The sequence below is a fragment of the Heterodontus francisci genome, chromosome 10, assembly GCF_036365525.1.
Source record: "Heterodontus francisci isolate sHetFra1 chromosome 10, sHetFra1.hap1, whole genome shotgun sequence".
NCBI lineage: Eukaryota > Metazoa > Chordata > Chondrichthyes > Heterodontiformes > Heterodontidae > Heterodontus > Heterodontus francisci.
The window spans coordinates 122230505-122247195 of NC_090380.1; the positions used below are offsets into that span (position 1 = coordinate 122230505).

Sequence of the window (16691 nt, forward strand, 5' to 3'; positions counted from 1 at the left end):
TGATCATGGCTGATCATCCAACTCAGTAACCTGTTCCCGCTATGATATTTGTGTCCTCCTTCGTGAAGACAGAACCAAAGTATGCATTTAGTTGGTCGGCCATTTCTTTATTCCCCATAATAAATCCCCCTGTTTCTGACTGTAAGGGACCTATACTTATCTTCAATCTCTTTCTCTTCACATATCTATAGAAACTTTTACAGTCAGTTTTTATGTTCCCCGCAAGCTTGCTCTCCTGCTCGATCTTCCCCTTCTTAATCAATCCCTTTGTCCTCCTTTGCTGAATTCTAAACTGCTCCCAATCCTCAGGTCTGTTGATTTTCCTGGCAAATTTATATGCCTCTTCCTTGGATCTAATGCTATCTCTAATTTTCCTTGTAAGCCATGGTTTGGCTACCTTCCCGGTTTTACTTTTGCACCAGACAGGTATAAACAATTGTTGCAGTTCATCCATGCATTCTTTAAATGTTTGCCATTGCCTTTCCACCGTCATCCCTTTAAGTAACGATTCCCAATCCGTCATGGCCAACTCGCGCCTCATACCTTCATAGTTTCCTTTACTAAGATTCAGGACCCTAGTCTCAGAATCAACTACATCACTCTCCATCTTGATGAAGAATTCTATCATTTTATGGTCACTCATCCCCAAGGGCTCTCGCACAACTAGATTGTCAATTATTCCTCTCTCATTACACCATACCCAGTCTAGGATGGCCTGTTCTCTGATTGGTTCCTCAACGTATTGGTCCAGAAAACTATCCCGTATACACTCCAAGAATTCCTCCTCTACGGTATTGTGACTAATTTGATTTGCCCAATCTATATGCAGATTAAAATCACCCATAATTACAGATGTTCCTTTATCACATGCATCTTTAATTTCCTGTTTAATGCCATTCCCAACATCACCACTACAGTTTGGGGGTCCATATACAACCCCCACTAATGTTTTTTGCCCCCTTAGTGTTTCTCAGCTCTACCCAGATTCCACATCGCCAGAGCTAATATCTTTCCTCACTATTGCGTTAACTTCCTCTTTAACCAGTAATGCAACTCCCCCACCTTTTACTTTTTGTCTGTCCTTCCCAAATACTGAATATCCCTGGATGTTCATTTCCCATCCCTGGTCACCTTGCAGCCATGTCTCTGTAATCCCAACTATATCATACCTGTTTACATCTATTTGCACGATTAATTCATCCACTTTATTGCGAATGCTCTGCACGTTAAGGCACAAAGCCTTAAGGATTGTCTTTGTAACATTACTTGTCCCCTTCCCACTATTTTTCACTGTGGCCCTGTTTGATTCTGGCCCTTGATTTCTCTGCCAATCACTTTTCTCATTCCCCTTACTGTCTTTTGTTCTTGTCTTTGATCCCCCCTCCTCTGACTCCTTGCGATACACACAAGCAAATAGAGACAGAAAAGAGAAGAAAAAAATAAAAGTGGAAAAATTTGAGGCAATCGCTGAAGGGGATTTTTTTGGTACCGATCTTTGAGCTCACTGTAGAGTCCTTGATTGCAGGTAGATCTTGCTTTTCGTTGGGGCTCAGTATTCTTCTTAAACCTTGTTCGTTGTAGGAGACTTTTCTCTCTTAGGGTTCATGTGTCTTCAGAGGCTTGTGAGAAAGAGATGGGAGCAGACGGGAGAGATCTTCTCAGTCCAGGAGCAAACAGACTTTCTCCCTTCAAACTCTCTGTGGCCAGTTCAAAAGAAAACCCTGAAACAGCCAGTTAGTCATGTGACCAGCTGGTCTAACCAGTCCTGGCCCTGGAATGCGCTTCCTCACCTTCGATGTCTGTTAGTATGTAAATATTTTTCTCCCAAGCACGACTGATCTGTTTAACAAGTCAATTCCTCGCTCCAACAACAGTTAAAAATCAATGCTCATGACAAAATGAATGTGCCTCATTCTTGCGAGGTGGGGGCCTAGCATAACACTATCTTCATACCTGAAGTTCCTCATCCCTGGAACCATTCTCATGAATCTTTTCTGCACTCTTTCGATTAGGCACATTACAGCCTTCCAGACTCAATATTTGAGTTCAACAATTTCAGACTGTAATCTCTGCGCCCATTTTGATTTTGGATGGCAGCTGTTGGTGGTGATTCTGCATTCACATGTCCTCTAGTAATATCCTTTGAACCTTTACTTGTCCCATTACCACATCCTTTTGCTTCACTATTAACCCTTTCATCACAATCTCTCCTGTCTTCCACCATATCACAGACCTTCCCTTTTCTTCTTTTCTCCCCTCCCTCCATTCCTTTCACTTGCTTAAAACCTGTCACATTTCTAACTTTTCCCAGTTCTGATGAGAAATCACAGCCCTGAAATGTTAACTCTTTCTCTCTCCACAGATGCAGCCAGACCTGCTGAGTATTTCCAGCACTTTTTTTTTATCCAACAACCTTCATTATTAAAGCAGTTTATCTGGTCATGTCGCACAGTGGTTTGGAAGGCCTCACTACTCTACTTCACTACAAAACAGAACAAAACGGTGTACAGACTGCAAGCTGAGTGTGGAAATTAGAGTTTGGTGAGTGGTGAGTTCAGTGAAGTGGGGAGGAGGTGCTCCATTTTTCTACTTTTTTTTCACACTTTTTTTAAACCTTCAGTATTTGGTTCCTGCTTCGGTGCAGTGGAAGGAGCTGTTTGGTGAGTACCTGGTAAGCTATTCTACTTATAATAAATAGTCTGTAAAGTTAAGGTATGGCAGGGCAGCTCAGCCGAGTGGAATATACAACCTGCGGTATGTGGGAAGTCATGGACGCACCACGTGCCCTAGACAAACACATCTGCAGGAAGTGTCACCGGCTGCAGAAGTTTGAGCTCCGGGTTTTGGAACTCGAGCGGCAGCTGGAGTCACTGTTGTGCATCTGCGAGGCAGAGGACTACGTGGATAGGATGTTTAGGGAGGTGGTCAGACCACAGGTTAGGAGATTGCAGGCAGAGAGGGAATGAGTGACCACCAGGCAGTCGAAGAGAACCAGGCAGGTAGTGCAGGAGTCCCCTGATATGATCTCACTCACTAATCGGTTTTCCATTTTGTATACTGGTGAAGATGATGGTTCCTCAGAGGAGGGCAGTCAGAGCCAAGTTTGTGGCACCACAGGTGGCTCAGCTGCACAGGAGTGGAGGAAGAGGAGTGGAAAAGCAGTAGTGATAGGGGATTCATTAGTTAGGGGAACAGACAGGTGTTTCTGCAGCAGTAAACGTGAGTCCAGGATGGTGTGTTATCTCCCTGGTGCCAGGGTCAAGGATATCACGGAACGGCTGCAGGACATTCTTCTGAGGGAGGGTGAACAGCTCGAAGTCGTGGTCCACATTGGTACCAATGACATGGGTAAGAAGGGGGATGAGGTCCTGAAAGCAGATTTTAGGGAGCTAGGAAGGAGATTAAAAAGCAGGACCTCAAAAGCAGTAACCTCAGGATTACTCCCAGTCCCATGTGCAAGTGAGCATAGGAATATGAGAATCCAGCGATTGAACACATGGTTGGAGAACATAAGAAATAGGAGCAGGAGTAGGACATTCAGCCCCTCAAGCCTGCCCCGCCATTCAATAAGATCATGGTTGATCTGTCCCAGGCCTCAACTCCTCTTTCGGGCCTGCTCTGCCTCGACTCCCCGAGATTTCAAAAATCTATTTCAAAAATCTCCTGAAATACATTTAGTGACCTAGCCTCCACAACTCTCTGAGGTAGAGAATTCCAGAGATTTACCACCCTCTGAGAGAAGAAATTCCTTCGCATCTCAGTTTTAAATGTGTGCCCCTTTATTCTGTAACTATGTCCCCTAGTTCGAGATTCCCCACCATTGCAAACATCTTCTCAACATCTACCCTGTCAAGCCCCCTTTAAAATCTTACACGTTTCTATAAGATCACCTCCCATTCTTCTAAACTCCAATGAATAAAGGCCTCACCTGTTTAGCCGTTCTTGATAAGACAACCCCTTCATCCCAGGAATTAGCCCAGTGAACCTTTTCTGAACTGCCTCCAATGCTAGTATATCCTTCCTTAAATACGGGGACCAAAACTGTACGCAGTATTCCAGGTGTGGCCTCACCAACACCCTGTACAGTTGGAACAAGACTTCCCTATTTTTAAACTCGAACCCCCGAGCTATAAAGGCCAAAATTCCATTTGCCTTCCTAATTACTTGCTGCACCTGCATGTAAACCTTTTGTGTTTCATGTACAAGAACACCCAGATCCCTCTGTACTGCAGTATTTTATAGTCTTTCTCCATCTAAATAATAATCTGCCTTTTTATTCTTCCTACCAAAGTGGATGACCTCACACTTTCCCACATTGAACTCCATCTGCCAAGTTTTTGTCCACTCACTTAACCTATCTATATCCCTTTGCAGATTCTTTGTGTCCTCATCACAACATGCCTTCACACCTATTTTTGTATTGTCAGCAAATTTGGATACACTACACTCTGTCCCTTCCTCTAAGTCATTAATATAGATAGTAACAGTTGAGGCCCTAGGACCGATCTTTGTGGCACCCCACTAGATACAGCTTTCCAACCTGAAAAAGACCCATTAATCCCGACTCTCTGCCTTCTGTGTGTTAGCCAGTCCTCAATCCATGCCAACACATTACCACCAATACCCTGAGCTCTTATTTTGTGCAATAACCTTTTATGTGGCACCTTATCGAACACCTTCTGAAAATCCAAATACACTACATCTACCGGTTCCCCTTTATCCTCAAAGAACTCTAACAAATTTGTCAAACATGATTTCCCTTTCATAAAACCATGCTGACTCTGTTTGATTGCATTGTGTTTTTCTAAATATCCTGCTATTTCTTCCTTAATAATGGACTCTAGCATTTTCCCAATGACTGATGTTAAGCTAACTGGTCTATAGTTTCCTGCTTTCTGTCTCCCTCCTTTCTTGAATAGGGGAGTCACATTAGTGGTTTTCCAATCCGCTGGTACCCTACCGGAATCCAGTGAGTCTTGGTATATTAGGACCAATGCCTCCATTATCTCTGCAGCCACTTCTTTTAAAACCCTTGGATACAGGCCATCAGGTCCTGGAGACTTGTCTGCCTTTAGTCCCATCAGTTTGTCCAGCACCTTTTCCCTCGTGATAGAGATTGTTACAAGTTCCTCCCTCCCATTTACACCTTGTTCATCTATTATTGTTGGGATGTTTATAGTGTCCTCCACCGTGAAGACCGATGCAAAATATTGGTTTAAATTATCTGCCATTTCCCTGTTCCCTGTTATTAATTCCCCAGTCTCATCCTCTAAAGGTCCCACACTGACTTTAGCTACTCTCTTCCTTTTTATATACCCGTAGAAGCTCTTACTGTTTGTTTTTATATTTCTTGCAAATTTACTCTCAATCAATTTTCTCCCTCTTATTAGTTATTTAGTCATCTGCTGCTGGTTTCTAAAATATTCCCAACTGATGTAGGAGGGAGGGCATCAGATTTCTGAGACATTGGGACCTGTTCTGGGGCAGGTGGGATCTGTACAAGATGGACGGGTTGTATCTTAGCAGGACTGGGTCTAATATCCTCGCAGGGAGATTTGCCAGTGCTGTTGGGGAAGGTTTAAACTAAATTGTCAGGAGGATGGGAACTTGAGAGGGAGCTCAGATTGGAGGGAAGCAAAACTGGTAACTTGTCTGGGGTGTGAGAAGCAGGAGCAAGTATTAGCGAGGAATACCAAGGTGCACAGAATACTGGGTGAGACAGATAGCACAAGTGTAGGGAACAGTACGTTGTTAGGTGGGGTCAGAGTAAGGGAGAAAGTAATCAAGTCTGAATAAGGGTTAATGTGCATGTATGTGAATTCAGAGTGTGGTTAATAAGACTGGTGAGGTATAGGCATAGATTGCCATGTGGAAATATGATGATGGGGCTATAACAGAGACCTGGCTCAAAGAAGGGTAGGACTGGGTATTAAATATTCCTGAATACAAGGTGTTCAAGAAAGATAGGAAAGGGACAAAAGGGGGAGGGGTGGCAGTACTGATTAAGGAGAACATAACAGTGCTGGAGAAAAAGGATGTCCCATAGGGGTCGAGGACAGAATCAATTTGACTACAGCTAAGGAACAAAAATGGTGCAGTTACATTGCTCGGTGTTGTCTATAGACCAGCAGCTAGTGGGAAGGACATGGAGGAACAAATTTTCAAGGAAATTAGTGATGTGCAAAAATTATAAGGTAGTTATAATGGGTGACTTTAATTATCCAAACATAGACTGGGATAATAGTAGTGTAAAGGGCAATGAGGGGCAACAGTTCCTCGAGTGTTCAGGAAAATTTTCTACAACAGTATGCTTCTTGTCCAATGAGAAAGGGGGCACTGCTAGACCTGGTTCTTGGGAATGAGGTGGGCCAAGTGGATCAAGTATCAGTAGGAGAGCATTTAGGGGACAGTGCTCATAAGGTTTAGGCTGACTATGGAAAATGACGAAGAGCAATCCAGGGTAAGAATAATTAACTGGGGGAAGGTCAACTTCAATGGGGCAAGAATGGAGCTGGGATGAATAAATTAGAGTCAGGAGCTGGCAGGAAAACTGGTCGATGAACAATGGGCTACCTTCAAAGAAGAGATAGTTCGAGCACAGTCAAGGTATGTTCCCTCGAAGGGGAAAAATAGAGAAAACAAATCCAGAGCTCCCTGGATGACAAAAGAGGTAGAGATTAGATAAAGAAGAAAAATTGTGCTTATGACAGATGCCAGATAGAAAGTACTATTGAGAACCAGGCTGAATATAGAAGGTCCAGAGGGGAAGTGAAAAAGCAAATAAGGGAAGCAAAGAGAGAGCATGAAAAGAGACTGGCAGCTAGCATTAAAGGAAATCCCAAAGTTTTCTATAGCCATATAAATAGTAAAAGGGTGGTAAAAGGAGGAGTGGGGCCGATTCGAGACCAGAAAGAGGATTTACACATGGAGGCAGAGGGCATAGCTGAGGTATTTAAATGAATACTTTGCATCTGTCTTTACCAAGGAAGAAGATGCAACCCAGTCAATGTTGAAAGAGGAGATAAGTCAGACACGAGGGGTTTCAAATTAATAAAGTATTAGATAGGCTGTCTGTACTTTAAGTGGATAAAGCACCAGGGCCGGATGAGATGCATCCAAGGATACTGAGGGAAGTGAGGATGGAAATTGCAGAGGCACTGGCCATAATTTTTCAGTCTTACTTAGACTCGGGATGGTGCCAGAGGACTGGAGAATTGCAAACGTTACACCCTTGTTCAAAAAAAGGTTATAAAGATAAGCCCAGCAACTACAGGCCAGTCAGTTTAACTTCGGTGGTGGGAAAACTTCTAGAAAAAATAATTCGGGACAAAATCAATAGTCACATGGACAAATGGGAGTTAATTAAGGAAAGTCAGCATGGATTTTTTGAGGGAAAATCATGTTTAACTAACTTGCTGGAGTTTTTTGAGGTGGTAACAGAGAGGGTTGATGAGGGCAATGCTGTTGATGTGGTGTACATGGACTTTCAAAAGGTGTTTGATACAGTGTCACACAACAGACTTGAGAGTAAAGTTATATCTCATGGAATTAAAGAGACAGTAGCAACATGGATACGGAATTGGCTGAGCGACAGGATACAGAGTAGTGGTTAATGGATGTTTTTCGGGCTGGAGGAAGGTTTCCAGTGGAGTTCCCCAGGGATGAGTGTTGGAACCCTTGCTTTTCCTGATATATATTAATGACCTAGACCTTGGTGTACAGGGCACAATTTCAAAGTTTACAGATGCTACGAAATTTGGAAGTATTGTGAACTGTGAGGAGGACAGTGTAGAACTTCAAAATGACATAGACAAGTTGGTGGAATGGGCAGACAGGTGGCCGATGAAGTTCAATGCAGAGAAATGTGAAGTGATTCATTTTGGTAAGAAGAACATGGAGAGACAATATAAAATAAAGGGTTCAATTCTAAATGGGGTGCAGGAGCACAGGGACCTGGGTGTATACGTGCACAAGTCATTGAAGGTGGTAGGACAGGTTGAGAGCAGTTAATAAAGCATACAGTATCCTGGGCTTTGCTAATAGGGACATAGAGTACAAGAGCAAGGAAATTATGTTGAACTTGTATAAGGCCTAACCATCTTCAGCTGCTTAATCAATGAGCTTCCTTCAATCATAAGGTCAGAAGTGGGGATGTTCGCTGATGATTGCACAACAGCGCCATTCGTGACTCCTCAGATACTGAAGCAGTCTGTGTAGAAATGCAGCAAGACCCGGACAATATCCATGCTTGGGCTGATAAGTGGCAAGTAACATTCACGCCACACAAGTGCCAGGCAATGACCATCTCCAACAAGAGAGAATCTAACCATCTCCCCTTGACATTCAACGGCATTACCATCGCTGAATCCCCCACTATCAACATCCTAGGGGCTACCATTGACCAGAAACTGAACTGGAGTAGCCATATAAATACCATGGCTACAACAGTAGGTCAGAGGCTAGGATTCCTGAGGCGAGTAACTCACCTCCTGACTCCTCAAAGCCTGTCCACCATCTACAAGGCACAAGTCAGGAGTGTGATGGAATACTCTCCACTTGCCTGGATGGGTGCAGCTCCAACAACACTCATGAGGCTCAACACCATCCAGGACAAAGCAGCCCACTTGATTGGCATCCCATCTACAAATATTCACTCCCTCCACCACCGACACACAGTGGCAGCAGTGTGTACCATCTACAAGATGCACTGCAGCAATGCACCAAGGCTCCTTGGACAGCACCTTCCAAACCCGCGACCTCTACCAACTAGAAGGACAAGGGCAGCAAATGCGTGGGAACACCACCACCTGCAAGTTCCCCTCCAAGTCACACACCATCCTGACTTGGAACTATATCGCCGTTCCTTCACTGTTGCTGGGTCAAAATCCTGGAACTCCCTTCCTAACAGCACTGTGGGTATACCTACCCCACATGGACTGCAGCGGTTCAAGAAGGCAGCTCACCATCACCTTCTCAAGGACAATTAGGGATGGGCAATAAATGCTGGCCTGGCCAGTGACGCCCACATCCCATGAATGAATTAAAAAAAGACACTAGCTCGGCCTCAGCTGGAGTATTGCGTCCAGTTCTGGGCGCCGCACTTGAGGAAAGACGTGAGGGCATTGGAGAGAGTGCAGAAAAGATTCATGAGAACGGTTCCAGGGATGAGGAATTTCAGTTATGAAGACAGAATGGAGAAGTTAGGACTGTTTTCCTTGGAGAAGAGAAGGCTGAGAGGTGATTCGATTAGGTGTTCAAAATCATGAGGGAGCTGGACAGAGTAGACATTGAGAAACTGTTCCCATTCACGAAAGGATCGAGAACGAGAGGGCACAGATTTAAAGTATTTGAGAAGAGAAGCAAAAGTGACATGAGGAAAAACTTTTTCACGCAGCGAGTGGTTAAGGTCTGGAATGCGCTGCCTGAGAACGTGGTGGAGGCAGGTTCAATTGAAGCATTCAAAAGGGAATTAGACAGTTATATAGATTAGAGTCATAGAGAAATACAGCACTGAAACAGGCCCTTCGGCCCACCGAGTCCGTGCCGACCATCACCCACCCATTTATACTAATCCTACATTAATCCCATATTCCCACCTTCCCTCAATTCTCCTACCACCTACCTACACTAGGGACAATTTACAATGGCTAATTTACCTATCAACCTGCAAGTCTTTGGCTGTGGGAGGAAACCAGAGCACCCGGCGAAAACCCACGCAGTCACAGGGAGAACTTGCAAACTCCACACAGGCAGTACCCAGAATTGAACCCGGGTCGCTGGAGCTGTGAGGCTGCAGTGCAAACCACTGTGCCGCCCATATGAAAAAGAAGAATGTGCAGGGTTACGGGGAGAAGGCGGGGAAGGGAACTGAGGGAGTTGCTCTTTCAGAGAGCCAGTGCAGACACGATGGGCTGAATGGCCTCCTTCCGCACTATAACGATTCTGAAGCTCACATGCAGGAGCGCACGCACGACCTCGCACACACTCTCCAAACTCAAGCATACAGGCGTGCTCTTTCTCACACACACACAGGTGAACTCATTGCCCTATGATTCACTCACCGGCTCTCTCCAGCAGGCTCCCCCTTGATGTGATCCACAACATGCATCTGGGAGATGTCAGGAGCATAAAGCTGGAACTCGGCCCCTCCCCGGCTCAGGTGAACTAAAATCCTGAAACAGGATAAAAACGGGCAAATTCATTCCACCTGGAGAGGACACCTTCTGCTCCAAAAACAATCTAAATCTCCCAACTCCCCACTGCAGCAGCTACAGCATGGTGTTAGATACAGAGTAAAGCTCCCTCTATACTGTCCCCATCAAACACTCCCAGGACAGGTACAGTACGGGGGTTAGATACAGAGTAAAGCTCCCTCTACACTGTCCCCATCAAACACTCCCAGGACAGGTACAGCACGGGGTTAGATACAGAGTAAAGCTCCCTCTATACTGTCCCCATCAAACACTCCCAGGACAGTTACAGCATGGTGTTAGATACAGAGTAAAGCTCCCTCTATACTGTCCCCATCAAACACTCCCAGGACAGGTACAGCACGGGGTTAGATACAGAGTAAAGCTCCCTCTACACTGTCCCCATCAAACACTCCCAGGACAGGTACAGCACGGGGTTAGATACAGAGTAAAGCTCCCTCTACACTGTCCCCATCAAACACTCCCAGGACAGGTACAGCACAGGGTTAGATACAGAGTAAAGCTCCCTCTACACTGTCCCCATCAAACACTCCCAGGACAGGTACAGCACGGGGTTAGATACAGAGTAAAGCTCCTGACTTTCTCTGTCCCTCTCACTTTCTCTCTGTCCACCCCCCCTCTCTGTCCATCTCCCTCCCTCCGCCTTGCCCTTTCTTTCTCTGACAGTTGCAGAAAGCAGAAACGCTCAGCAGATGGTTGCTCAGTTTAACAGCTGACAAGTGCTGACATCAGGAACAGCTGTTTCCCAACTTCAGAGAAATTTGGGTTTTTTTTACAAGCCTGCCAGAAAACCCTGAATCTGACTGAAGTTGGGAAACCGCCTGTTCCCAATGTCAGCACCTGTCAGCTATGAAACTGACACTTGTGGGGTTTTTTTTAAAGTTGGTCTGAAAGAAGACAACAATGGGAAATTCTCAACTCCAGTCACCGACTACTGGAGGATGAAGAACGGCCTGGGTAGTTTCTATCCACAGGCCAGACGGAAACCTTTGGCGGGCCATAATCTGGCCCGCGGCTGGATGTTGGGCAACCCTGCTCTACACTGTCCCATCAAACACTCCCAGGACAGATACAGCATGGGGTTAGATACGGGGAGGTAGATTCAGGGTAGATATGGGGGAGGTTTGGGTTAAATTTGGTGTAGAATCAGGGTAAATATGGGGTAGATGAGGGATAGATATGGGATAGAATCGGGGTAGATATGGGATAGAATCGGGGTAGATATGGGATAGAATCGGGGTAGATATGGGATAGAATCGGGGTAGATATGAATATAGATTCAGGGTAAATTTGAGTGTAGACTCAGGGTAGATATGGGGGCACATTCTTGGTAGATAGGAGGGCACATTCGGGGTAGATATGGGGGCACATTCGGGGTAGATGGGGTTAAATATGGGGGTAGATTTGGAGTAGAGGGGGTAAATATGGGGGTAGATGAGGGGTAGATGAGGGGTAGATGAGGGGTAAATATGGGGGTAGATGAGGGGTAAATATGGGGGTAGATGAGGGGTAAATATGGGGGTAGATGAGGGGTAAATATGGGGGTAGATGAGGGTAAATTTGGTGTAGATTGAGGGTAAATTTGGGGGTAAATATGAGTGTAGACTCGGGGCAGATACGGGGTAGATATAGGGGTAAATACGGGGTAAATACGGGGTAAATTCGGGGTACAGCTGCTTCTCCCTCTCCACTGGGTTTGGATTTTGAGTGAAATCCGCTCACGCTGAAGCCTCGTGAATTTCGGTGCCATCGAAAACTCCACATCCAGAAAGAACCTGCGGCAGAAAAAGAGAAAGAGAGTTAGATCGAGAAACCTGGGGTCAGCGGGCGAGCGGGCGGTCGGGGGTCAGAGTGTTCACCCGCCCCAGCCCCCACCACCAGCCCCCGCCCCCAAACCCACCCCCAGCCCCCGCCCCAACCCCCACCCAGTCCCCGCCCCCAAACCCACCCCCAGCCCCCGCCCCAACCCCCACCCAGTCCCCGCCCCCAAACCCACCCCCAGCCCCCAAACCAACCCCCGCCCCCAAACCCACCCCCAGTCCCAGCCCACAGTCCCCGCCCCCAAACCCACCCCCAGCCCTCGCCCCCAACCCCCACCCAGTCCCCGCCCCCAAACCCACCCCCAGCCCTCGCCCCCAGCCCCAACCTCCACCCAGTCCCCGCCCCCAAACCCACCCCCAGCCCCAACCCCCACCCAGTCCCCGCCCCCAAACCCACCCCCAGCCCCCACCCAGTCCCCGCCCCCAAACCCACCCCCAGCCCCCGCCCCAACCCCCACCCAGTCCCCGCCCCCAAACCCACCCCCAGCCCCCAAACCAACCCCCGCCCCCAAACCCACCCCCAGTCCCAGCCCACAGTCCCCGCCCCCAAACCCACCCCCAGCCCCCAGCCCTCGCCCCCAACCCCCACCCAGTCCCCGCCCCCAAACCCACCCCCAGCCCTCGCCCCCAGCCCCAACCTCCACCCAGTCCCCGCCCCCAAACCCACCCCCAGCCCCAACCCCCACCCAGTCCCCGCCCCCAAACCCACCCCCAGCCCCCACCCAGTCCCCGCCCCCAAACCCACCCCCAGCCCCCGCCCCAACCCCCACCCAGTCCCCGCCCCCAAACCCACCCCCAGCCCCCAAACCAACCCCCGCCCCCAAACCCACCCCCAGTCCCAGCCCACAGTCCCCGCCCCCAAACCCACCCCCAGCCCCCAGCCCTCGCCCCCAACCCCCACCCAGTCCCCGCCCCCAAACCCACCCCCAGCCCCAACCCCCACCCAGTCCCCGCCCCCAAACCCACCCCCAGCCCCCACCCAGTCCCCGCCCCCAAACCCACCCCCAGCCCCCGCCCCAACCCCCACCCAGTCCCCGCCCCCAAACCCACCCCCAGCCCCCAAACCAACCCCCGCCCCCAAACCCACCCCCAGTCCCAGCCCACAGTCCCCGCCCCCAAACCCACCCCCAGCCCCCAGCCCTCGCCCCCAACCCCCACCCAGTCCCCGCCCCCAAACCCACCCCCAGCCCTCGCCCCCAGCCCCAACCCCCACCCAGTCCCCGCCCCCAAACCCACCCCCAGCCCCAACCCCCACCCAGTCCCCGCCCCCAAACCCACCCCCAGCCCCAACCCCCACCCAGTCCCCGCCCCCAAACCCACCCCCAGCCCCCACCCAGTCCCCGCCCCCAAACCCACCCCCAGCCCCAACCCCCACCCAGTCCCCGCCCCCAAACCCACCCCCAGCCCCAACCCCCACCCAGTCCCCGCCCCCAAACCCACCCCCAGCCCCCACCCAGTCCCCGCCCCCAAACCCACCCCCAGCCCCAACCCCCACCCAGTCCCCGCCCCTAAACCCACCCCCAGCCCCAACCCCCACCGTCCCCACCCCCACCCCCAACCCCCACCCAGTCCCCGCCCCCAAACCCACCCCCAGCCCCCAGCCCTCGCCCCCAACCCCCACCCAGTCCCCGCCCCCAAACCCACCCCCAGCCCTCGCCCCCACCCCCAGCCCCAACCCCCACCCAGTCCCCGCCCCCAAACCCACCCCCAGCCCCAACCCCCACCCAGTCCCCGCCCCCAAACCCACCCCCAGCCCACACCCAGTCCCCGCCCCCAAACCCACCCCCAGCCCCAACCCCCACCCAGTCCCCGCCCCCAAACCCACCCCCAGCCCCAACCCCCACCCAGTCCCCGCCCCTAAACCCACCCCCAGCCCCAACCCCCACCCAGTCCCCGCCCCCAAACCCACCCCCGGCCCCAACCCCCACCCAGTCCCCGCCCCCAAACCCACCCCCAGCCCCAACCCCCACCCAGTCCCCGCCCCCAAACCCACCCCCACCCCCAACCCCCACCCAGTCCCCGCCCCCAGCCCCAACCCCCAACCTGCAGCCGGCGGGAAAGCCGCCCAGGCCCCACTGCAGAGACCGAGTCTCCACTGGGCCCCAGGCCTCGGCTCACACTCGCACCTCTTTCCCCTCACCCTGATACTCACCACGGCCACATTCGGGCTCGCGGGGGCGGTGGAGCGAAATCGCCAAAAGCGGATCGAAAAAGCGAGAGGCCGGAGAAACATGGCGGCGAGAAGGACACGGGGCGGAGTCTGGGGAAGAGGGGGCGGGGTTTGCGGTGAGGGGCGGGGTCTGGGGAAGAGGGGGCGGGGTTTGCGGTGAGGGGCGGGGTCTGGGGAAGAGGGGGCGGGGTTTGCGGTGAGGGGCGGGGTCTGGGGAAGAGGGGGCGGGGTCTGGTGAAGAGGGGCGGGGCTTGAGGGGCGGGGCAGTGCCTGGGAGGGGGAGGGGGAGGGGCCTGACAGACGAGTGGGGCTACAAACCTGAGGGCACAAAGTGTAATGGGAGTCACTGTGCAGTCAGTGTACAGGAGCTTCTCAACAGGTACTGAATAGGTCATAGAAGGTCCATGTGTCTAAAGGCTTTTGACCCCAAAGACTGACCCTGAGTGTGACCCATAGAGAGTGACCTACAGTTACCCCAGAGAGCAGCCCTTGTCATTCAGTTCCTGACCTCATGTCTTGGTTCAAACATGGACAAAAGGGCGGCGCAGTGGTTAGCACCGCAGCCTCACAGCTCCAGCGACCCAGGTTCAATTCTGGGTACTGCCTGTGTGGAGTTTGCAAGTTCTCCCTGTGTCTGCGTGGGTTTTCTCCGGGTGCTCCGGTTTCCTCCCACAAGCCAAAAGACTTGCAGGTTGGTAGGTAAATTGGCCATTATAAATTGCCCCTAGTATAGGTAGGTGGTAGGGAAATATAGGGACAGGTGGGGATGTGGTAGGAATATGGGGATTAGTGTAGGATTAGTATAAAATGGGTGGTTGATGGTCAGCACAGACTCGGTGGGCCGAAGGGCCTGTTTCAGTGCTGTATCTCTAAAAAGAGCTGAACTCCTGAGGTGAGGGTGACTGCCCTTGACATCAAGGCAGCATTTGACCGAGTATGGCATCAAGGAGCCCTAGCAAAACTGGAGTCAATAGGAATCAAGGGGAAAACTCTCCGCTAGTTGGAGTCATACCTAGCGCAAAGGAAGATGGTTGTGGTTGTTGGAGGTCAATCATCTCAGCTCCAGGAAAGCATTGTAGGAGTTCCTCAGGGTAGTGTCCTAGGCCCAACCATCTTCAGCTGCTTCATCAATGACCTTCCTTCAATCATAAGGTCAGAAGTGGGGATGTTCACTGATGATTGCACAATGTTCAGCACCATTCGTGACTCCTCAGATACTGAAGCAGTCCGTGTCCATATGCAGCAAGACTTGGACAACATTCAGACTTGAGCTGATAAGTGGCAAGTAACCTTCGCGCCACACAAGTGCCAGACAATGACCATCTCCAACAAGAGAGAATCTAAACATCTCCCCTTTACATTCAACATACGAATTAAGAGCAGAAGTAGGCCACTTGGCCTGTCGAGCCTGCTCTGCCATTCAATAAGATCATGGTTGACCTGTTTCTGTCTCGAATTCCACACTCCCATCTACCCCCCGATAACCTTTGATTCTTTGCCTAACAAGAATCTATCTAGCCCGGCCTTAAAAATATTCAATGATCCCACTTCCACCACCTTCTGAGGCAGAGAGTTCCAAAGTCGCACAACCCTGGGAGAGAAAAAAAATTCTCCTCATCTCTGTCCTAAAAGGGCCACCTTGAATTTAAAAACATGCCCCCTAGTTCTGGACTCCCCCACAAGAGGAAACATCCTTTCCACATCCACCTTGTCAACACCATTCAGGATCTTATAAACTTCAATCAAGTCTCCCCTCACTCTTCTAAACTCCAGTGAAAACAAGCCCAGTCTGTCCAACCTTTCCTCATAAGACAACCCACTCATTCCAGATATCAATCTATTAAACCTCCTCTGAACTGCCTCTAATGCATTTACATCCTTCCTTAAATAAGGAGACCAAAACTGCACTCAGTATTCGAGATGTGGTCTCACCAATGCCCTGTATAACTGAAGCATAACATCCTTACTTTTATTTTCAATTCCTCTTGTAATAAAGGATAGCATTCCATTAGCCTTCTTTATTACTTGCTGTACCTGCAAACTAACTTTTTGTGACTCATGCACTAGAACACCTAGATCCCTCTGCACCTCGGAATTCTGAAGTCGTTCTCTGTTTAAGTAATACTCTGCTTTTTTAATCTTCCTGCCAAAGTGAACTTCACAGTTTCCCACATTATACTCCATCTGCCAGATTTTTGCCCACTCACTCAATCTATCTATATCAGTCTGCAAGCTCCTTATGTCCACTTCACAACATACTTCCTTAGCTATCTTTGTGTCATCTACAAATTTAGCTACCATGCCATTACTCCCCTCATCTAAGTCATTGATATAAATTGTAAAATGTTGAGGCCCCAGCACAGACCCCTGTGGACTTCACTCATCACATCCTGCCAATCAGAAAAGGACTCATTTATGCATACTCTCTGTTTTCTGCCATCTAGCCAATCTTCTATTCATGCTAATATGTTACCCCTACACCATGAGCTC

General features: G+C 49.8%; 1 protein-coding gene across 1 annotated transcript in view; it reads right to left on the reverse strand.

The window, feature by feature from the left end:
• The window catches only part of gatd3 (glutamine amidotransferase class 1 domain containing 3), a 25370-nt gene extending 11081 nt beyond the window's left edge, over positions 1-14289 (reverse strand). The window contains exons 1-3 of the mRNA XM_068041303.1: positions 14184-14289; positions 11934-11986; positions 10062-10172 (exon numbers count right to left, since the gene is read on the reverse strand). Coding sequence (XP_067897404.1) covers positions 10062-10172; positions 11934-11986; positions 14184-14264 — 245 coding nt within the window. The 5' untranslated portion in view covers positions 14265-14289. The remainder of the gene's footprint in view (positions 1-10061; positions 10173-11933; positions 11987-14183) is intronic.
• Positions 14290-16691: the final 2402 nt, after the last annotated feature.